This window comes from Trachemys scripta, chromosome 9 (assembly GCF_013100865.1).
Source record: "Trachemys scripta elegans isolate TJP31775 chromosome 9, CAS_Tse_1.0, whole genome shotgun sequence".
Lineage (NCBI taxonomy): Eukaryota > Metazoa > Chordata > Testudines > Emydidae > Trachemys > Trachemys scripta.
The window spans coordinates 75,156,351-75,179,718 of record NC_048306.1 but is presented as its reverse complement, the minus strand read 5'-3'; the positions used below and the strand labels follow the sequence as shown (position 1 = coordinate 75,179,718).

The 23,368-nt window shown below is 40.4% G+C and overlaps 1 protein-coding gene across 8 annotated transcripts; it reads left to right on the top strand.

The window, feature by feature from the left end:
• The first annotated feature begins 61 nt into the window (after nucleotides 1–61).
• ZIC4 (Zic family member 4) lies at nucleotides 62–22,967 on the top strand. Of its 8 annotated transcripts, XM_034781773.1 has the most exons (6): nucleotides 62–400; nucleotides 2,198–2,251; nucleotides 6,139–6,223; nucleotides 13,211–13,822; nucleotides 18,077–18,401; nucleotides 20,447–22,967. In XM_034781773.1, coding segments are annotated over exons 2-6 (1,059 nt in total). In that variant the 5' UTR covers nucleotides 62–400; nucleotides 2,198–2,215; the 3' UTR covers nucleotides 20,448–22,967. The 8 variants fall into 8 exon arrangements, with proteins under 8 accessions (XP_034637664.1, XP_034637663.1, XP_034637665.1 ...); XM_034781772.1 differs by lacking the exon at nucleotides 62–400 and having other exon boundaries at nucleotides 1,615–2,251; XM_034781774.1 differs by lacking the exons at nucleotides 62–400; nucleotides 2,198–2,251 and adding an exon at nucleotides 2,268–2,350.
• The last annotated feature ends 401 nt before the right edge of the window (nucleotides 22,968–23,368 follow it).

Genomic DNA, 23,368 nt, shown 5'->3' with positions numbered 1-23,368 from the left:
TTTTTTTGTTTTGTTTTGTTTTTTATCAAGCCCAATATTTTTTGCACGCAAATATTTCAAACGTATCTTTTTGTATGGCTGCTAAAATAATCTTAGCCTTGATTATTCTTCTTGTTATTGCTTTCCCCCCTCTCTTCTCCATAATAATACTAATGATGATCACAATGATTTCCTGATTTTTTTAACAACACTGCACAACTTTTTAGGGTTTGAAAAGGGAAGACCTTTTGTGACTTGTTTCTTTTGAAGTTGTGCTTTCTCCTTGTTTGTAATTGAAGCCCTCCAGAGTTTGTGCTGATTGCATTCGATTTTATTTTTAAACAACAGGCGTGATTTCTCTGGGTAACAGCCCATCAGTTTTCTGAAATAACTCTTGTTTTCTGCACCCATCAGAACGCAGGTGGGTGAGAACTCTTAACTTTCTACTTTTTATTGTTGTTTCCCCCCCCCCCCCTTATTTGTTATTCTTTCCTTTTTTTCCCCGCGGGGTCTCTTTCATTCAGGTAAAACTGTAAATTTCCCAAAGCTACATTGTTTCTTCTGTGCTGCATGAAGCTCCCGGAGACTTTTTTTTTTTTAATTTATTTAAAATCCTCGATAGATAGGAGCAATGTAAATTTTCTGACATTCAAACCTTTTCTAGTTCACAAATCAGTCACCCTTGTCACAGTTATTGAAATTCCTCAACTTGCCACACCAGGACGGTGGAAAAAGCAGGCGGTGTCTTTGTTGCTGACCAGGCTTTTGATCGCCAGAGAAAATTTACTTACCTTCAGATGAGTGAGCAGAAAAAGAAATAACACTCCCTTTGATTTAGTTAGAAAAATGCAGACATTTGGATTCAGTGCAAACATACAACACTTGGTTGTTTTCTAGATGCAACCCTCGATTAACCTGTCTTTCCCCAGCTCAAAGTCTATTGAAAAACTGCGAATAGTTCCTTTTTGTTCTTGCTACAAAGAGTCATTGACTATATATTAAAATGATTGTTGAAAGGTATAAGTATGGTACTTAAAAGCAGAAAATCTTTGTGACTCAATCAATTAAGCTAAGCAACATTTGTACATTATTTTAAACGATGCTCGGGCATAAAATGTCAGATTTCATTTTACGGAGAACATATATATATTTAAAAATGGCAGATTATTTATTTACTCAGTCGCCTACATATTCATTAGATCTAATTATTTCTAGTAACGAAAACACAAAAAGCTAGCTGAGAGTCGGAATCCTTCAATTTACCCTTTGTTCAGTACTTCATTTGGCTTATTCGGAGCTAAATCTGAGCTCCTCAAACTCTTATTCCTGAACAAAGAAACTTCTAACTCTTCAACTGAAAATATAAAGGCGTTAGGAAGCAATCACCACCGCAGGTACTGGTGAAACCGATAAAAATAGATATCGCTTGCATATTTCTCATTGTCATTATCAGGGCTGCACATTTAAAGTAATAAAAAATGACAAGTTTTTTTTTTAAAAAAAACAACAACAATTTGAAATGCAGTGCTAAATCCATCGCTGAACATTAGGTGTATATGTAGTTTGCATGGATTCAGTCAATTAAGATTATTTTCAGTGCACTTTTATCCGGTAATTACTTTTGGATCTAGCACGTCTGAATAATTCCTTTTATTAGCTGGAGCTGCGTTTTTGCCCTTATTTTGTGAAATAAATGTGAAGAAATTACATTTACGATGACTTATAGCAACAGGTCTAAACCAACTATGTGTGTTTGTGTGTGTTTGTGTTCTTACATCTTTAGATGTATGTTATATTACCATATATGTTTTCTGCTAAAAATACCAGCATACACTACAAGGTTCTCTGGTATGCTTAGTCCATAATGTGAAATCTACAAGGCAGTGACACTAGGAGAGCAATCAACCATTCTTTAGACTACCTCCAAATTGCAAAGAAAACCAAATAATCTCAAGTCCGTATAAAATATAACGGGAAGGCTGACAAGGGGATATTTTTAGGAACCGTGTCTAAATATACAGAGTAAGAGTGAATGTTAAAAAAAAAAAAAAAGTTGTGGGTTGTAGAAGTTATCAAGTGGGATTTGCGGCGCGCTCTCTGCAGGAAACGAAAGCTGCTCCAGTTCAAAGCCGCATGCACCAACGTGACATATAAGCCATTAAAATATCCTCCTGACGGCTCATTTCTGTTTCATCATACATTCCCTAACTGCTTCCAGAAAGCAAGAAAAGAAGAAATGAAGGATGACCGCCTCGCTGGAACCGCCAAAGAGGTGCTGTTTTGTTGTCTCTCTTTTCCACCCCCCACCCCTTTTTGTCAGCCCAGAAATGATGAGCAGAAATGAGGGAATCTCTTCAACAGGTGGAGTGGGGTAAGTGAATTCGGGGGGAGGCACGGGCGGGCAAGGAAAGTTCTTGGCACCCACTCACCCACAAGGGAACGGGTTGGACACCCACTCACCAACAGGGGCTTGGCAACCTCTAGCTCGCATGGGAAGTGGTTTGGCACCCACTCAGAAAAGGGACTGGCGCCCATTCACCCACTGAGGAAGTGGCTTGGCATCTACTCACCCACGTGGGAAAAGGCTTGGCATACCTCGGCAAGGAAAATAGCCTGGTACCTACTGGGACTGGGAAGGGGGCTTGATACCCACTTACCACTGGGCTAAGGGCAAGAGGCTTCTTCCCCCTCACAGGGCTGGATAGGGGACTTCTCTGCACAGTACAAAGGGGCTTCTTCTCCCCGTAAGCTGGGATCCAGAGGCACCAGGGAAAGGGGATTTTTCGCACCTATGGGAGAGGAGGAAGGGGCTTCTCTGCCTCAGCTCGGACAGAAAGAAGGTGACTCTCCAACCCCACAGAAACCCCACTTCCGAGGAGGCAGCGAGGGGAAGGGTTCTGCGCACCCAACGGGACAAGAGAAAGTAGCTTCTCCCGCCTGCCCTCCTTCCCCCCTCCCCAACAGGGATGGCGAAGGGGTTTCTCCCCCCTCACTGGGACAGGAGGGAAAGGAGATTCTCTGCACCCACTGCTGAGGAGCAGGAGACCGAGCCTGGGGGAGAGGGATAGATAGACCAGCCCCAGGGAGAAGGCTGCTTGCTAAGGACAGTGGCTGCCGGACAGCCACAAACAGCAGAACGCTCGCTGCTTGGAAGGGCTGGGACTGCACATTTCCAGGCGGATGCACTCGGGGGCTGCCCGATTGTAAGCCCTGGATGGATGGCAGAGGGGGGGATTTGCTCCTTTCCCACAGAGCAGCTCAGCCTTGCCTGGGGCTGCAGTAAAAAGGAAAGTATTTGCAGGAGGGAGGTACGGCAAGAGGAAGTCAGATTCTCCTCCTGGGTTTGTCCGTTGAGCATTCATTCATTGCTATGGTGCTGCTTTTCTTTCGCAGTTTCTTTCCTATCTGAGCAGTGAAAGGGTTAACTGTCTCCTGGAAAAGGTCTAGTGGACAAGCTACTAGACTTCCGAGCTTTGACAATAGAAACCCCTAATTGAGAGCCTTCCTTGGGAAGGGCTCCCATCCCTGTTCTTCGCTGACTGACCTGTTTGTTTTGCTTGCACGGCCAAAGTGCAACCTTCTAGTAACATTTCTCTTCCAAATCAACTCAAATCAAAAGAAACGCCTGCAGATTCCCTGTGTTACCCACACGCGCGTAAGGCGAGTGGTTTGGTAACTGATTGATGAGAAACGTTTGGGGTTTCGTGAATTAAAGGAAACTGGCAAGTTTGCAGAGAGGTGGTTCCTGCAATCAGACTCCCCTCGCATTCAGCTGTAAAACAAGTCCCCCTTGAGGTCTGACAATGCCTCCAAACCGCGATAGACGTTAGGCGTTAATTTTCTTGCCTACAGTTGGAAATGTAGTTAATCAGTTTGCGTAAGTGAAGGCTAAAGCTCTTGAAGTCGCCGACTTTGGAAATACCCTAGAGTTTGACCTCTGACCTGCGACCGACAACATGTGCCAGACCCAGAGCATCCAGCACAATGCGTGGTTTCAGTGTCTAACCTGGGGCAGGACAAATAGACAAATGTTTGCTGTTTCTTCTCTTTCCTCTCATTCTAATGATTAATCATATCTGATCGCCCGCCCCCCTGCTTTAATTCCATCTTTTATTTTTAATTATCCACCCTGACTGTTCTATACACCCCTTGTTTTCCAGAATAGCTTGAATACCCATGAAATATGCTCACGGCCAAACCCCGGAGGAGAATCTCTCCTTGGGAGATTCTATTTGAACAGTTTAGGCTTGCTGCTATCCTGAATCATGCATATTAACTTACTTAAAAAGAACAAGATCCGTTCAAATCTTGAAGGCAAACATTAAATCTTCATCCCATTTCCTTGAACAGGTGAGGTAAGTAAAGGTTTCCATGGATGGTAAATGGGGATGAAAAGACATGTCTTTGCATCTGATATTATTTGAGGTGTGTGTATTAAGACTGTAATAACTCATAAAAGGACATTTAAATTTTGCCTGGTATTCCAGAGATGTGTTTGCTGTGGGCCGCTGAGCCTCGTGCTAGTTTTGATAAAACTGCTGTTGTAGTAGCCCGCTGAATCACAGCCATGTTTCAAACAATATTTGCTTACAGACTAACTAGTTTTAGTATGGAAGTGTTCGGTCAGCACCTTTGACCCGTATCAGAAGTCAAAGTTTTCTAGAGGTCAAATAACACACACAGACACACATTTCACTATAGATATAAGCACCAATTGCTATTCAGTAAATTAACAGCCTAAGAGAAGAACGTAAATATTGTTAAAATTTTGTAAGCAGAAAAGGCATAGGGGTGAGCACCTAATAGAATAGGCACGATTAACAGTTAATCTTAAATTATGTCCTGTTGATGACTGTTAACTAGGAAGAATATATTTGAATCAATAGTTATAAAAAGGTTAGTGTTATTCATCATAAATAATGGGACAATCTTGCTCTCTTTACTCAGCCAGAGGGACTACTCACGTGAGAAAGGCGCGAAAGATTAGAAGCCAGGGTTTTTTTAACTAATATTTAGTTTCAAACAAAATGTCACATGGAGACCATTCAAATACTAAATACAACACTTCATTATTTTGGTCAGGTTTCAACAAGTTAAACTCTTTTTCCCCTGGCTATTTGACTATTAAACTATTCCAACATTTCCAATTCTATGTCCTTACCAGTAAAGAACAAGGTTTAAAAGTCCGCCCGGTAAAAGAGCAGCCTTTATTGATCTATTTTAATAATCATGTGTGAAAGTTTGGAAGTTTTATGTTAAAACTCCTGAATAGGTTTTATGGTTCTCTTTATTCCCACACTAATTTTCATCCCAGTGGTAACAATGCTGAAGAGGAAGTAACATTATTTTTTAAAAGATTGAGAATATCCATTATAGCCTCATGAGCAACTGTAATTAATGAGATCCGTTATTGGTCTTAGCGTTGCTTTTTTTATATTTCCATCCTGGAATACTAAAGGAAAGTTCATGTGATCGAAGTGATTTCCGATTCCTACTTCGTTTATAACATCATAAACTCAACACTTCAAAAATTCAAACTTGCATTTAAACGTTAAAAATCCTGATTCAAATATTACACCGAAAATCAAGTAAGCATTCCGTATTATTCGTACTTCTCACTGCTAGATTAAAGAGGTACAAAGTTGTGTAAAAGTTATGAGCAGTGACAGTTTTACACAGAGAGGAGTCGAAATGATATACAGTGAAAAGTATCAACTTTGTAATATTAATCTATATTGATACAATTAAAAACGGAGACAACAACTTGGGCAGGAGTCTTGCAAACAGGACGAAATTTTCAGAAGTGAAAAGTACAGAATATATCCAAGTTGGTAGTAACTCGCCTTAAAAATGCACTGCCAGAAGGTGAATGCCAGATCAAAGCAGAGTTGAAAAGATGTCCTTTCATAGATTTTTAAAAATCAACCATAGAAACCTCATTGCTCTGTAAAACATGTGCGAGCATTTTGGGGAAGCCTCCATTTTTGCCTCTGCAATATTTGAAGGGTCAAAGAAAAACTGAGTTCCATGAGACTTAGATGCCCGTTTCTTTTTAAAAGTGTCTTTTTACATGATTCTCGAATCATATACCCCAGACAGCCATTTTATAACATATATACATGTTTTTACTCGAAACTTTTCTCCCCTCTTCCCGAACAGGGACAAAGTCAGGAAATGAGACACAAGACTTCTCTGGTAATGAGGAAAAGAAAACGACTTTACAGAAACATCCTGGAAAAGTCAAGTAAGTTAAAATATGCCTTTTTTCAGTTCAAGGGAGACAATATTTTTTTCAGCTTAGTGTTTAACGTACTAGCATAAACACAAATCAGTGACACAACGCCCCACCAGCAGCTGCCTAATCCTGCTCAATGCCTATTCATTTGGAGGTTCTAGAATTAATATTTGACGACTCTCTCATTGAAACAACACCCCCTGACCCTATGTGATTGCACTGTCACATTATTCTGTGACATATTCATCTTGAATTCATTTACGGACGATTTGATTGGAATGAGGTTTGACATGTATTGGATCCTATTAAAGCAGAAGACTTTGATCTTGTTGATGGGGTTTACATGATATGTATCATCTTTACCAGGGATAGCAGGCTTTCACAATGTGGTGGCTACCAAGCTTTAAGGAGTTAGTGACTGACATCTTATCTGACAGGAATACCTTAATCTTGAGGTATTGAATGATATATTCTATTTAAACTAAGCATATGATTTGGTTTATCTTGGGTACCTCTAGTTTCTAAAATGTGGGGAACACACACACATACAACCAAAGTGCCTTCACTTACCCCTTTGGCTTCTGGATTTTCCATACACTCTAGAACATCCTGAAGCAAATTGATCGGACTAAAAGAAAAGAAAAATGAACTAGTAACAAAAGAGAAATATATTCGAATTCCATGAAATGTTCTCTTTCCCCTTTGAAAATTTCCCTTAGCAACTTCTCTCTAAACAATACCTCTTGATATGCATTTTGACAGTGTATCCAAATATTATTTTGCTGCAGTTATGTGTATCCCTTGCATCAGCTCTAAGTTTTAATGATTATTTCATCTCCGTCTTAAGACTCAGTATACTTATGAAATTTGTAGCCCTAAATCCGATATTAATAATCAAGGAATAGGTTAACATAACTCTTCGGTGAATTCTGCTAGTTGTTCTTGACCTTTCCATTTCCATAGTAAATATTACAATTAGGATTTTCAAATCGCGATTAATCCTTATTTTTCACAGATAAAGCCTGAGGTTTAAAATCGCAAGTTAAACAATTAATGACGATAAATAGAAGTTTTAGCTAATAGTACCCATTTCAGAAAGGTTGCTATTTAACAGACAGTAAGATATATTCCATAGAACTAACTGAAAAGTTTCAGGTACCTCAACAGTGGATTGTCTAGAGAAATTTTGGTGACCTAACAAAAAACTAAAGGACAGAATCTGCTCAGATACGGCCATACAAACGCCATTGAAGAGGACAGTAGAAAGCCAACGCGGTTGGCACTAGTGTATGTGAGAGCAGAATTTGGCCCCAAGGTAGAGAGTATATTACAAATGTCCACTCTTTTTATGTGGCAAAGCTGACATGCACATCAAGAAGAGTGTTTGGCATTGATCATGAATAACGCTAGATTTACTAGAAAATATGAGTATATATTTATACTGAAATAAAACTAAAATAGAGTGGAGCTGTAAATCTATTACTATTAAGAAGATCTGACCACAAATAATGTATATTGTTGCATCGATTCCTGTTTTTAGTCAAACTACTGTACAGTACATTTTAGCTCCTATATAGCTACAGCAGTTAGATTGTAGCAATTTAGTGTGTAGGAAAGGATGAGGGGTTTTTGTTCATTCTCTTGATTGCACGAAAAATGGAAGCTAAACTAAACCCTGAGAGACAAATTCAGTAAACTAAAGTTTTGGGGATAATTAGGCTTTCAAATCGTCACCATATCTGATTTTGCTAAAGGTGTCGAGGGACAGGCACAGATGGGAGAAACACACAAAATACTACACACATTCACTTTTTATGTGTGTGAAATTATTTTTATATTTGTACAACTATAGAAGAAAAAAATAGTGTTTTGTTCAACTTTTGCAGCTGATTCCCAATATACTATACTCGATATGTAGTATAGATGTCTTTTCCCCAAACTGTGCTCCAGTTTATTGATTCAGGCTCTTATTTGTGTTAATCATGTATCACTCCTACTGTCTACTCTGTGGTAGGGGAAGCTTTTGGCATATGTGCTGGAACTAGGGGTGCTGGGGGGGTGCTGCCGGAACGTGCCCTGGCTTGAAATGGTTTCCATTATATACAGGGTTTATCCATTCGTTCAATGGCTCTCAGCACCACCCCCACTATAAAAATTGTTCCAGCACCCCAGCTTTTGGTTTCTCCTGACCTGCTAGCCTGGTTTCACAGTTTATTCATTTAATTACTGTAATGCAATCAAATGTTGATTCTCTGATTTTATTAGGGAAAGAATCCGTGAACACCTTATTTCAACATGTACCCTTTACAGAGCATTCTAACATAACTAGGAAGTATTCACCAGGGGCTAATACACAGTAACCGCTTAGATGTATAGGAAATAGATGGGGAAACTGATTAATCAGTCTACAAGTGCTGATTCCTGGTGTTGCCACTTCTAAAGCTCCAAATGTTATCTCTTGGACACCCTTTGTGGCATTGGCCCTCGGGTGATGGGACAAGAAGAACAATGGAGTTCTTCACATGCCAGTCCCCTGTAACAACAACAACCCTCCAATAACACTGTCTGATGTTTGGGTTCCCCACGCCTTCTTGTGATATCTCCGTTTCAGGATATAAAAAAGTATTGTGCAATTATTGTTATCCTTGCAGACTCCTTGTAAAGGGTTTAGAGTTACCAAGTCCGTGAACTTCAGTATTTGTAGAGAAGAGGAATTCCCCTGCAATTGCCATGTTGGTTTCAAAATCTAAATTGGTAGAGTAGCCCTGCAAACCTAATGTGGCAAGGGGATATAGGAGGCTTCATATATTTAAGGCATAGCCCATACAGTATGGATTATCTGGTAAAACATGGCTCATATTGCAGACGGGATTAACGAGATCTAAGTAATCAGTTGAGTGAGTGGTGGTCAGACGAGGTCAAACTGCCAAAGGCCTGCATTAACAAGCACTCACGTTTTCAAAACATTCTGCAAGAGATGTGTAACTTTGCCAATTTTGGCCAGGTCCTCCTCCTCTTTCCTAATCTCTCCGCCTTCCCTTAGTCATGTGCGCGGCTCCCCCCCCCCCCCTTCTCCTCCACACACACACTAGTAGAACTCCCAAGGTACACAACAAATTATAGGAGTGAAAATACTAACTTCACCTAATATAATGAGAGAGACACCGAGTGGCACTTTTTTTCATTCGATCCATGAAGAAGAAAAAAAAGACTTCAGGATTTAAGTAAGGGCCGAACAGAGCCAATAGTGTTTGACAGGAAACCATCACAATATTTTAAAATAGCCTAGGCAAACTGGTGATAACATTTTTAATTGATAAACTGTTCCAGATGTTTTCTCCCTTGACTGAGAAGTGTCAGAATTGATGGATAACAAGTATGTAGAGATGAAGTGTTTTAAGGAGGTATGAGGAAACAGCTATATTTGGAAGTCACACTCTCAGTATATTTGTAAGTAGCAGATTAATAATTCCTAACGTTTATCTCTTCTGTGCACTCCTATTGAGATGGGCAGGAATAGGAATGTCAAATGCATTACTTAGTGCAAATAGACTTGAAAGTTAAGATGTTGTGGCGCTAACTGCTGGTGTGTGATTTAAAATGCCTGAGTAAACATGTTATGTAAGGATGGATAACTAATTGTATCATGTGTCATTTTTCATCATCTCAAGTCAAAAATATGTACACAATAATGTAAACACAACGATCTAGCTAAATATTAGCTTTGTGTTACATAAAACAGAGTCAAATCCAGGCTCATTCCAAAAATATGTAACCGTAGCCAACGCTCGCTATGCAAAGCAGTAATAAAAATGTCCCATATATAATTACGTATGTCCTACACTTTAAACTTATGATTACAAGTCATTGGCGAGTTGCCTGTGTTATGAGAATAGCGCGGTTTAGGTATTAACATGCCAACCGTTATCTTGGTTTACTACTTAACATAAAGATGATCGTTTACAGACGTAGTTAGCAATTGTTAAACTTTTATGGAAATGCAAAATTATGCGTCTTAACTTATTAAATTGCATTGGGGGTTTCTAATTCCAGATGTAGAGTGAATATTATAAAGTGTCCATAGACAAGTTAATAGGAAGTCAATAAATAAAAATTGTAACAATGTGAAAATATATATTCATTTGTTGTTTTATTTTTAAAAAGTATTTCTGTTATTGAGCGAATACTATTTATGACTATTGAATTTTGTGATGACCTTATAGAAAGATATTTATTGTTATCTTTTTCTTTCCCAAAACTGACGCACTGTTTCCACTGTCTTTCTCCAGGATTTTTTTTTTTAACTCACAATACTCTTCTTAAAAAAAAATAAATAGAGGCTTTCTCCTGTGCTGAAGCTCTAAGCTTTACTAAATCTATAAGGCCTCAGTGCATAAAGCCAGAAACTCTAGACTATACTTTCATCATTAACAATGTAAATCCTACAGCCAATATATTTTCTTTCTTCTAAGGAGTATAAAAATAGGAGAGAGTACTTTATATGTATTTAAGGACTTTTCTTAAAATCGAAAGATGGTGGTTAGATTGTACAATTCTGTAAGTGGAAAGAGAGAGAGAGAGAGAGAAAGAGAGAGGGATATTATTCCCTTTTCTGGGTTAAATACTCGGTTTCATTCTTAATGTAATGATTTATCATATTACTCCAGCAGCCATTAACAAAATAACTGTTGACATTTAAATATGTGGCGTGGGATTCCTCCAAGAATCCTTTCTAAGATTTGGTATAAAGATATAATACTCCCAGAACTAGCCAAATTGTGTAATCTTAGGAAGTAAGACTCTAGTGTCGCTTAACTACTATTTCTCAAGTAGAAAGACCAGTTATCTGTGCTGTCAACAAGTGTCAGAAATGTAAAGAGTTGCCCAGCTCTGCTTCCCATGATGTGTTCTGTATGCAGAGCTCGTCCCCTCGCATTGTCCTCCTTTCAGTTTGAGAAAAGGCCCTTGAAATGCTCGTACATGGGAAAGATTTGTGTGTGCTATAAATAAACAGGAGTCAAAATGATGGGGAGGGGGGGAATCCTAACGAAGCATCAGAGCTGAATCTGAGCATTAAGTTTCATCAATAAAAACTTGCTCCCACAAAGGACGCTACCCAAGGGAGACTGAAGGAGCCCCCTGCTTCCCTTCTTCCTTCGGGAATGACCTTCAGGCAGGAGATGGATACTTCAGTAGGATTTCACAAACCGAGACAAAAGTGCAACCGCGCTCTTTATTCAAAACTTGAGATAGTGACCTGGCGTGGGGGAGGGAGGGAGGGAGGGTAGATGGTGCAGGCTCAGGACCTGTCTCCCCTCCTGCCTCCCCCCGCCCCGTTTCCCCGGGCGTTTTGTGTGGCTGGATCACGGAACTTACGGGAAGCCCCAGCCCATCTTTGTTGCTGCGAAGAGTTGCGAGCTGCACTTTAAGTCACCCTGAGACTTAACAAAGCAACGGGCGCGCGAGCGGCCAACCAGGCAACTTGTTCCGAAGGCAGCCGCGGTTTGCCGCTACGTGCCGGCTGGTGGCTCTGGAGGGGCTCGGGGGAGAGCGCGGGCGCGGGGGAGGCTGCTTGGCGGCGGGGGGAGGCTAGGTCCGGGCGAGCGGCGGAGCTAGCCAAGGAAGCAGACGGGTTTCGAAGTGCCGAGGCTTCCGGCTGCCGATCGGCCTCCCCGGGGCGAAGGGCAGAGCGCGGGGAGGAGGAACCAGCGAGCGGGCACCTCGAGCACGATCGGCAGCGCGGCTGGAGCTGCTTTCCCTTGGACTGGCTCCTCCTTCGGCTACCGCCGCTCATTGCCGCTAAGCGCCAGCGAGGAGCCGGGGCTGGGCCAGGGCCAGGACCAGGACCAGGAGGTTGCCGCGGCGGCCGGCCCTGCCCTGCGCTCTCTGTGAAAAGCAGCTAGAAACCAAAATGCGGGGAGCCAGCGCCGGGCATTGCTCGCTAGCGAGGCACATGGGGGGAGGGAGGCTTTTAGCGGAGAAGGGGGCGCCCCCCGGTTAGCGCCTGCGTAGCTCCGTCCACCCCCTGCCCCCTCCACACACATGCACTCTGATAAAGCTTTTCAGTCTGAAGCCGGGCCTGTCATCGCTGACGTCAGCGAGCAGGCTGTGGCCAATGAGAGCGCGCGGTGATTGTTTCGCTCTCTGGGCTGGCGCCGTGTCCATGAATTTCTATTCAGCAGCCTCCCAGCGTCCTGCTGCTGCCTCTCAAGCGTATAGGATTCCACGTAGGCATTAAAAGGGGGGGAGGGAACAGGAAAACAAAAAAACAAAAACAAAAACCAAACCAGCCCCAGCCCCTCTCCTCCTCTCCCCCCCCCCCAAAAAAAAAAACTTTGGGGGAAAAAAGTTTCGCCTCTCTCTGTCTCTGTCTCTCTCCTCCCCGCTGTCAGGTGACTTTTTAGAATTAGAAGCTAATGAGCATGGATGCTTTGGGGAGCCCAGTGATGGACCCTGCTGCACTCTCCAAACGGAACACGGCGCTGAGATTAGTACACTTGGCAGGGGCTCATCACCACCATCATCATCTCCACCCCCCTCAGAGCATGACAGGCTTCCCGGGCTTCGCCGGGCATCCCCACTCAGTGGCTCCCACGCACCCTGGGGAGTACGCCGCGGAATCCCGCCTAGGGCCGAGTCCATTCCGGCCTGAACACATGGGGCACCACCACCACCACCATCATCATCATCATCCTCACCACCCTGCGGCCCTTAAACTCAGCCCTGCCCCTCATCCTCATCCTCACCATCAGTACCACCACCACCACCACCATCATCATATGGCAGGCCAAGCTGAGGTGGTCTCTAGTCAAACAGGAACGTTTGGCCCGGCGCAGTCAACAGCAGTCCCTTACCCAGTGTCTCGCACAGCCCAGGCTATTTCAGCAGGTAGGGACTTCTTAATACGCAGAGATCTGACAGCTCCAGTCATGCCAGGGCTAACTGAGCAACACACTGCTACAAGTTCTCACCACGGAATGTTTGTCTCAACAACAGGTAGCTACCCCGGACACCATGGTCACCACCACTCAGAAGCTGGGAATCATCCTCTGTTCTCTGGACTCCATGAGCAGCCTCCCCATGCAACTCCAGGTGGCCATCTAAACGGACAGATAAGACTGGGGTTACCTGGAGAAATGTACGCCAGGTCTGAACATTTCACTCAAGTACCAGCCTCCAGGACCGATCCTTTTGCTGCTTCCTCGCTTCATAGCTACGGTGGCATGAATCTGAACGTGAATCTGGCTCCACACCACGGCCCTGGTGCTTTCTTTCGTTACATGAGGCAGCCCATCAAACAGGAACTCATCTGTAAATGGATTGAGTTGGACCAGACTCCCAAAAAATTATGCTCGAAAACTTTCACCACAATGCACGAGCTGGTGACTCATGTCACAGTGGAGCATGTTGGAGGACCCGAGCAGTCCAATCACATATGTTTCTGGGAAGAGTGTCCAAGAGAGGGGAAACCTTTCAAAGCCAAATATAAACTTGTAAATCACATCAGAGTCCACACAGGTGAAAAACCCTTCCCCTGCCCTTTCCCAGGCTGTGGGAAAGTGTTTGCTAGATCAGAAAATCTCAAAATACACAAAAGAACTCACACAGGTCAGTATTGAAAGCTATCCTTAATTTCTTTATTTTGTTCAGCGTCCTCTTTAAGTAGTGTATCGTTATGGAGAATGAATGCACACCAAATAATTATTTTAATTACATTCTTAGATTTGTTTGCTTTTTTCTCCATTTGCAAAATGAATAAATCTCAGAATTTATGTATAGAAATTCTAAAGCTTAAATAGACTGATATAATGTTTGTGCATCTATATCTTTATAAATACTGAGAGATATGAATACTACACGTCTATTCACACAGGCTGGGAATTTTTTTCCTCTGGCAGTTTAAAGTAGTTGGAGAAAATGAAATCATTGTGCAAGCTCACAAATTAAAAGTGAACAATAGAAATTACAGCTTGTCTAGTCAGTTTTGACTGATGTCGCTGAGATGCTGCTGCCTCTAACATTGTGAGAATAACACAGCTGCAACCTTTTCGTTCAACAGTTTTGTTTTGGTCAGATGGAGTTTTTTAATGTTTGAGCTGAATAACAGTGACATTTTTAATGAACATTACCATCTAAGGTCTCTGTGCATTTGCAAATGTGGGGAGCTGAAAGTTTTTATTCTAGGGAGGAAAAATAGTATTGTTTCGGCCTGTACATTTTGAAATGTCATTCGCAAAACTGCTAAGTGAAATTAGGACATGTGTCAGAAACATCTGTTAGTCCTAGTTCACAGAAAAGAAAGTAACTCGATGGAAGATTTTGCAAAGCGATGTTTGAACTCTTCCGGCCAGAAAGGCATCTATAATTAATGAAATTGCACGTAGAAAGTTTTCACACTTACAGAAGCAGCCTGTGAAGTTGTATTAATTAGTTTAGCAGCCGGTGTTTGTAGTCTCTGGCGCTGGCTTTTTTCTGAAGAAGAAGATAAGAAATAAGCCCTTTTCGGAAAATTAAATCTGTTCCAGTATAGGGTTTTTCACCTTCCACCCCCTCCTGTACAGCCTTATGCACTGCTAGGGAAACTACATAATCCTATTGTAAGATCTGTTTACAGCCAAACGATTTTTTTCGCCCTCCAGTTCATAAAACTCCCCCTCCCCCACGGTCGGTGTTTGCCTTGACCCTGGTGCAGTTGCATTTTTTGTGCTACAGCTCAACAAGGTACAATATGCGTGAGAAATATACTAATTTTGTATCAATGTATTCTAAATATAGCGCAGTAATTTTACAGTAGCCATCGCTATTAAGATAGTATTTTTCCACAGCTCGTTTTAAATATATAGTCTAACGTTTTATTAGTCTAATAGTCTTTCGATAATTTATTTTTAAGTAAAAAAAGACCCCACATAATATAAATAATACCTTAAGCCATCTTCTTGTTAGTTCAGAACAGGTAGAACCATTAAATAGGATCGCTCATCCCTTAATTACAGTGTTTTTCTTAAGTAAACAAACTTTTACTGCTCTTTAACGGCCTCACTGTTTGAAGTCTGTGAAGCAGAAAATGGTTAAATTCTTAGGGAAATTGACCTACATCAGGGAAGCAGGTTGAGAGTATAACAGGAATCGTAGGTTTGGATTTATTAAACATAATTTCGTGCGTACATACTTTTCACTTTAACTTGCCCAATGACTAATTGCTGCATTCTGAAAAATCCTGCAGGGCCTTTACGGTTGCGTCGTTTCTATTAAACACCCAGAAGTTGTCAAAAACAAAATGTTTCTGAAATCGTAATAGAACTTTGTACAAATTATTCATGAAGACAGTTCTGAATTCAACAGGAAAATAATTGCCTTCTCAAATATTAATGACTGCATTTCCCTGAGTCTGGGAAACGGGTGGATTTCTTGCGTTTTGGGGATTTTCACGATTAAATTATATTTATTATCTGATTTATAGCAACAGCGAATAGGTAGGGAAGGAAGGAATTCATGTTCCTGTCCTTTAAGCTGTCTAGGAACAATAGTGAAAAGTGTGAGGTTGGAAACTATTCCCAGCGATACACATGCATTTTAACTTTTAATTGATAGAGGTGCTATTCACAATTTTATGCTACTCCCTTCCCCCGTGAGGATTTTGTAAATACCTTAATCCACTCTCAAAGTTGGGGGATTATATCAAAATCTCCAAGAAGCTGAATGTCACTGAACAGTTTTGCACAGCTACAAGTGTGGTTTTAAAATGGCGGTTTAGACTCTTGGCTTCTCTATAGCCTTTATAACTTTTTACATGTAGCCTTGCAAATGCAGGACGTTTTAAATGTTCTTTTCCTGAAGTATAAATATTTACACATAGGAAAACCTTCTCTTTAGAAGGGAGCACTTAAAAAATATTCGCATTGCTGCTAGTTATTGAGGCATTCAAAGAATGCAAACCAGACAGATGAGAAAACGTTGCCCTTTTCAATCTCTGAGTTGATATCTGATTGTACGAAAAAGGCTATTTAATTACTATATCAGAGAGGTTAAGCGAAGTTAAACATTTTTCAACACTTGAGAAATGAGGAAGCAGCCCAATTTTACCTGAATGTAACTCACTTTGCACAATCACGATGTTTATGAGGATGGCTTTCCCTGGGGTCTCCTAACTTACTGCTTGCTTGTACTACACTAATATCCTTAATTTGTTGTCGCAGCTCAAGATGCTGAAGGTCAAACTGTTTCCTTACATAAAACTGTAGTTCGAATATATACTTATATGTAGAGCGAAAAAATATTTTGTCGCAGGACCTGAGTTGCACCATTTCGTCAGTGATCTTGTTTTTTAGAACCTGTTTATTATTATGCCAGATATTTGCTAGTTTGCTATTCAAATGTTAGTGCTACCGTATGTGAGAGATCGTGTTCGATTATTGGCTTTAAAGTCACTGAAAGAGACTTACTTTAAATATGGAGCTTTCCTCCGCCCACTCTTATAACGTGCAATTGCATTAAATATTTACAATACTGATATTTAATGTATTAAAGGACGATTTTGTGTCAAAAAGGAAATATAATCAAGGTTGCGTCATTCATAAATTAGTAATTACAACATCCAAAAATATTGATACCTGCTAAGTCCTCTTGACCAAGTACGGCAAGATGGTGTGCACAGTGGCTTTGTCTGAGCATCCAATCCAAATAAGTTCAGAGTTATATTTTGGGGCTTCTTTTGCAAGCTAATATAATTTTCTGTTATTTAAAAAAAACCCCAATATTCCCATACCTCGTGTAATAGAAAGTTCGTGCTCCTTTTGCGTACACGTTTTGCAGTTGTGTATTATCAGGTAGAATAATTTATGGAGAAGTAATATAATTTAATGCTGAAACTGTCTTTGGTGCATTTCCTTGAAAGCACGCCTCATATATCATACACTATACTTAGTATAGAAAACCCTAGATTAACCTCTCGCAGTACTCAGCCAACACGATTGTATTTCTAAACACGTATATGGTGTTTTTGATATTACCATCAGATTTAAGCCTGGTTTAAATTTCCTCCATTACCGCATATGGTTGTACGGTGAAAGAGTTTTACCCTAACAACAGCAACTGGCACTGGCCTAGTCACTTTCGCATTGAAGCTACGTCATATTGGCTCTCACAGTCAGCCTGCTTTTAAGACGGCTCTGTTCTTTAAACCTGGCAAGATAACATGCAGTAAAAAAATCAATCTATATTCATAAACGCTAGCTATGATCGTAGTCAATATAAAAATATGATCGTAGCTGCTGGGATTTAGCAAAGCCATGAGCAAAATTTCCACGTGCACCTCTGGGAGTGTGAGAAATGAACTTAATGTAATTTCTGGCCACTCCTGGGCACAACACTGAATTGTGGCAGACAGAGCACACATTGTTTACATGTAGCCTGCAACTGCACTTGGGCTCTACCTTACCCGACTTCTTTGTGGCTTGCACAAATCCCACTTTAACAAACAATTTAGACTAAGGGGGAAAGGACAACTATGAATTGGTGTTTCGGTGAAAATTGTGTGTGTGTGTGTGTGTGTGTGTGTGTGTATGAGAGAGAGAGAGAGAATGGAAACTTAGAAAAATAATGTAAGAATCAGGTTTAAAAATATTTGCACCTATGCTAAATTCTATTCTCATATATTGCTCAGATCGTTTTTTAAAGCACACCTCTTTATTTGTCTGTACAATGAAATGGGAGATTAGTGTAGCGGGGCTATTTGGAAGGTTTAAATCACAGGGGCATGCTGAGGGATTTCATGTTTTAAAACCCTAAGGAACCCCCTTTCTCCTCCCCCAACACTACCACCCATTTTACTAATGTATGTACTCGTTAATTGCATTCTTTCAGGAGAAAAACCATTCAAATGTGAATTCGAAGGCTGTGACAGACGATTTGCCAACAGCAGTGACAGGAAGAAGCACTCTCACGTGCACACCAGCGACAAACCCTACAACTGCAAAGTGAGAGGCTGCGACAAGTCCTACACCCACCCCAGTTCCTTGAGGAAACACATGAAAGTGCACTGCAAATCCCCTCCTCCGAGTTCAGGCTACGAGTCCTCCACACCTTCCCTGGTGTCTCCCTCCTCGGACTCCGGCCGGGACCCTCCTGCTTCCTGTTCTCACGCAGAGCCAGTAGCATCGTCGCAAACTGCAGCTAACCTGAGCGAATGGTACGTGTGTCAGAGCTCGGGGGCCAGTGGCATCCCAACTCCTCCCAGTAACTCTCCGTCACCTAACCCGGGAGAGGCTTCTTACACGAACTGTGAGCCCAGGCCCAATTATTAGAAATAAATCAATAAACAGATAGCTCACACGGTCTGCAGTCTGGATCTCATCGAATGGTCTCCTCTTGTTACTCTGCTACCTTTGCGATGCAGAATCACTGTACCAAGACTGCCACAATAGAGGGAACAATCTTATGCGAGGGGATCATAGATAATGTGAGCACCACACACGGGGAATAAAAAAAGAGACAGAGGCGCTGCCCTGGCACATGGCCTCTGCAGAGAAGATACATTGTAAAATAAATTAAACAGGTCTCTGTTACAAACTGCATTTATGGTACCAAGCACACGCGAAGGCAACTTCAGTCCGTCCACATTGCTTTTTGCATCCTTATACACACTCCTCTGGTCGTCTGGTTCTAATATGTTTACAAACTCATCGATTTTAAACATCTTGTGTATTAACGAACCAAAGTGTTTTAATTCGGATTTCTAGCTGTACAGGTTTTATTGTCGATGGTATCTTGTGATAGAGGTTTACTGTCAGTTTTGTTAGCCCACTATTCTCTCTCTCTCTCTCTCTCTCTCTCGTGTGTATATATATATATATACACACGCGCGCGCGCACACACACACACACTATTATTTGTTACCGAATTGTATGAAATCGATCAATTAAATTCTTTGATTAAGTAACCAATTCAGCGGACGTCTCTGTAAAGAATCTCAATCCTTTTTCCTGGTGCAGTATATTCCCCCTCCCAGTTGTCACTAATTATAATAATAATAAAATGGCCCAAGGGTGGCTTAATGATTAATTGTCCATTTTAGTTTACACTAGTAATGACTTTTAATACATAAACATATTTCCCTCTCTCCCCACCCCTTGAAAGTGTCATTCCTGTTGAATTGTGGGGTTTTGTGATTTCTTGGGAGGACGAAAATCCGTGTTCTTGCGCTGGGGGGTGGGAGTGAACTGTTATGGGTGACGTCATTGTGCTGAATCCATAGGAGCTGGGACTATCCGAAAGGACTTGTGAGTTGTCAATTTCTCTGAATGAATCATGTAAAATCAGTGCTGGTCTTGTCTACAGCGCACAACATTTGTCTTGTAAAAATAATAATAAATTTGGTAAAAACAAAATAAAATGGGTTTAGAATGTTCATCGTATCTAAGACCCTAAAACTATAATCTCCCCGAACCCACATGATTCACTCCTAGGGATAAAAATAATACTGTTTTTTAGTTGGGTTGGTTTTTTTTTGTTTTTTTTGTTTTTGTTTTGTTTTGTTTTTTTTGGCACTGAGTAACTTGCAACTGCCTACAGGTAAAATTTTAGTTCATTCATTCATTCATTCTGTTTAAAAATACCACATAGCGTAGGCAAATAAACAATACGATTTCCCGAAAGTGGTTTCTATGGCGTGCTAAATGCAGACAGAGTGGCTGATCTAGTCATTCTTTTTCAAATTTTGCGCAAAATCCCCTACAAGCTGTTCAGTCAGGTAACGGATTAGTGTTACGTGGCCCCACGAAAAAAAAAAAAAAAAAAGGACAGTTGTGAAAGAGATCAACAACCTAATCATCATCCTTCTGGTGCATCTTTATTTTCTTCAAAAGCCACTAAGTTCTACGTATTTGAACCTACACAACTTCGTTCGGATGCTGCTTGTTAATTTAGCAAGCATTGCAAACAATGGAAACACGATACATAAACATGTATACAGATATACCTAATGAATTAGCTAGTCAAATTAAAAAATAAACTGTTGTAGTTATCAACAATATAAACTATAAGACGGTTGTTCCCAACTGACTATTCAAACCATGAAAGGTATACCGTGGAAATTAAAAGGTATGGAAGCCATCTGCGAAAGGAGAGGGTGTTTCCATCTTGTCTTGAGATCTGTTTATTTCTTTATTTCTTTATTTACATAAGTGTTTGGATGTGAAGGCTAATCACCTTTAATTTTTCATTTGCTTGTTACAGATGTCTACCCCGTTGCTCTCAAGGTAATCTAGACAGACGCAGCTGAAAGCCTGAATCTTATGCCTTAGACATCAAAGAAAGCTCGCACAAAGAAGTATTTCTTCGCAAGGGTGAATCTTCATGGTAAGTTAGGATTTCTATGGCAATAGGCAAGTCATACTTAAATAGTGAAAGGCAAAGTCTGGAGCCCGTCCAGACTTTTCATTAAGGACATAATATTTACGTCTAACAGGCCCTTTTTCTTGTGTATACAAGTATATATTTTTGTTTGACGCGAACTAAATCATTTTCATTTAATTTCCGGTAAACAAAACCCACGCGAATGGGCACTTGTTCCAGATCATAATAAAAATGGATAAGAATGTCAGGAAGAAAAGGCCCGCTTGAACCGTCGCGTCAGCTCACTTTTGTTTCTGCTTTCTGCCTTGGTCAGAGAATGCGTTTGGGATTTGATGGCGAGTTTCTAAAGGCAAGGAAATGGTTTTTAAGGGGGAAAAGAAAAGGAGAAAGGTCTAATCAAGCTCGGGTTGTTCAAAGGGTCTGATTTTGGGGTTGAAAGTGTGAGTTTTATGGTGCATCAACATGCCACGTTAGGATCGCTATGGTAATGAGGAGAGCAATAGCAAGCGGCCTTCAAAGGAGGCACACTCCATTTGAGACAGTCTATTAAGATACATTTGCACTGACCTTTGGTTTCATGCTAGCTTAATACAGTCAATCTGCTCTTCGTCAGAAATATACTTCCTCCGCCTAATACACTTTAACAGACTGTTTTTGTTTGCTTTCACCCTAAGGTGGGGTTTGGTGTGGTAGTTTTGCACTGAAGTCATTATACCAAAAGGAGGGACTGCCAAGAAAGGGCATGTACATAATCTGAGTTAGTGCTAACTCTCTTCAGAACATGAGCATTTCTAACCAGCTGACATATTTTTTTTCAGAATCCAGACGATCAAACATTTCCATTCAAAAATGTCTCCAGTGTAAAAAAAAATATATTGTGTGTCCTCCTCCCCCACCCTTCCCCAGTCCCCAGACAGTGAAGTTAGGATGGGGAATTAAAGGGACACTTGAGCTTTCTTAGTCTAATGGTGTAAAGTGTATCTAGCAAGGTAAATAAGAACCTTTGGATCATATCATTATTCCCTGGAAAATAAATAGGGAAAAGGCCTGACTAGAAGCTGTTGTGGAGGAAGTCCCCAGACCAAGGGGACACTGATAGTGGCAGGTTTGGAAAGTGGAAAGTGCTTGAAGGGATGAAGAACTTGACATCCGCATGGCTGAGGCCATGGCCGATGGGTTATGGTCCCGGGAAAGTTAGAAGTCCTGTTCCAGTAATTGTCTTGTTGTTTATTTTATCCAAGTACCCTAGTGAATAGGGGAAAAATAAACACGACGAAAAAATTCAAACAGTTGAGTCGTCTTTAGTGCCAGCCCTTGTGATTGAATAAAAAGGATGGTCCAATTTCTATTGAGCTGAGAAATCTTTGAAGTGGGAGTTATTATCTGAGAAATTCCTGCTTGTCGTCCTAACAACGCTGATGAAACGTTAAAGGTTCTTTGTCAGCGATTTGTTCTCCTTTCTGTCAAACTCACCCTGCCCGTTAGCTTTAAACCGTTTCTAAAGAGATAAAATCGAACTTTTAAAGATAACTTTAGGGGCCGGGAGGATACAGAAAATGGCAAACTATCTAATCATATGTATATGCATACATACGTATGTGTATGTGTCTATGTGTATCTCTGTGTATAGATATATAGATATATATATAGGTGTATGTATGTCCTGACTGCTCTATAGTTCTCAGTTTTAAACGATGTCCATTTCTGCATTTTATCTCCTGAACTTTTCTGTCCAATAAATTATTCCTACACATTTGCTGCACGGAATGCAATTCTTGTGAAAAGGCAGAAATGCAGTGTTTCATTAACACTAGTCTGTAACCAGCAAGCGTTTTCTTTCCAGTATAATGAATGCAACAGCATACACTTAAGAGTAAAAGCTTTGATAATTTTAACATTCGGGATACCTATTAAGCATGTATATACTGCAATGTACCGAAATTGTTACGCATTAAAACCGATGGCTTCCATATGTTTCCATGTTTTATTGTCAGTAAGTGTAAAGATAGTCAAACTGCATCTCTTTGTATCTTCATTTTATAAGCATCACAGTGTACGATTATATAATGACCTTATCAAGGTTTATTGGGGGGGGGGGGTTAAATTTTGAGATCATTAAATACTTTTTTTTGTAAAAAGAATCCCCTGAAGTTGTAACTCATCAGTGTACTTTTATTTTAGCTGCTACAGAATGCTGTGAGCCCAATCCTGTAATTCTAATAATTCTCATTGATATAAATGGGAGTTTGCCTAAGTAAAGACTGAGCAAAACTGCAGTGAAGTGGGTCCTTTTTTATTAATTGAAGATCCTCTCTTTTTTACGTTTAAGGGAAAATATAATGATCACAAATGTATCGTAAAATGTAACTCGTCAAAACAATTAAAATGTTGGAATATTATATATCTTTCCAGACTCTCTATCATCTATGTTTTCCTTTCAGCACACGTTTAGTGATGAAATAATTTTGTTTTATGTTTGAAAATATTATTTAAAATTTGTTAAGTAATTGGATTATTTTTACAGTAATTATTTATAAAAGTATCAATTCTGTCATTTATTTACAAATATGTACTTAGAATGTTCTTTGTATCAGTTATACTGCGCCATTTATAAAAGACACTATGTATACATCTTTTTCTTTCTTTCCATTATAAATTTGGGTTAAATAGCAATTGCAGACATCCTACTAAATTAGTATATAATCGATCAGCGAGGTATAGTTTCTATTGGTTTCTAATATAGCTTCAAGCTAATTATTTTAGTTTTAATGGAAATTATATTTTTTTATAAAAATTCTTTGA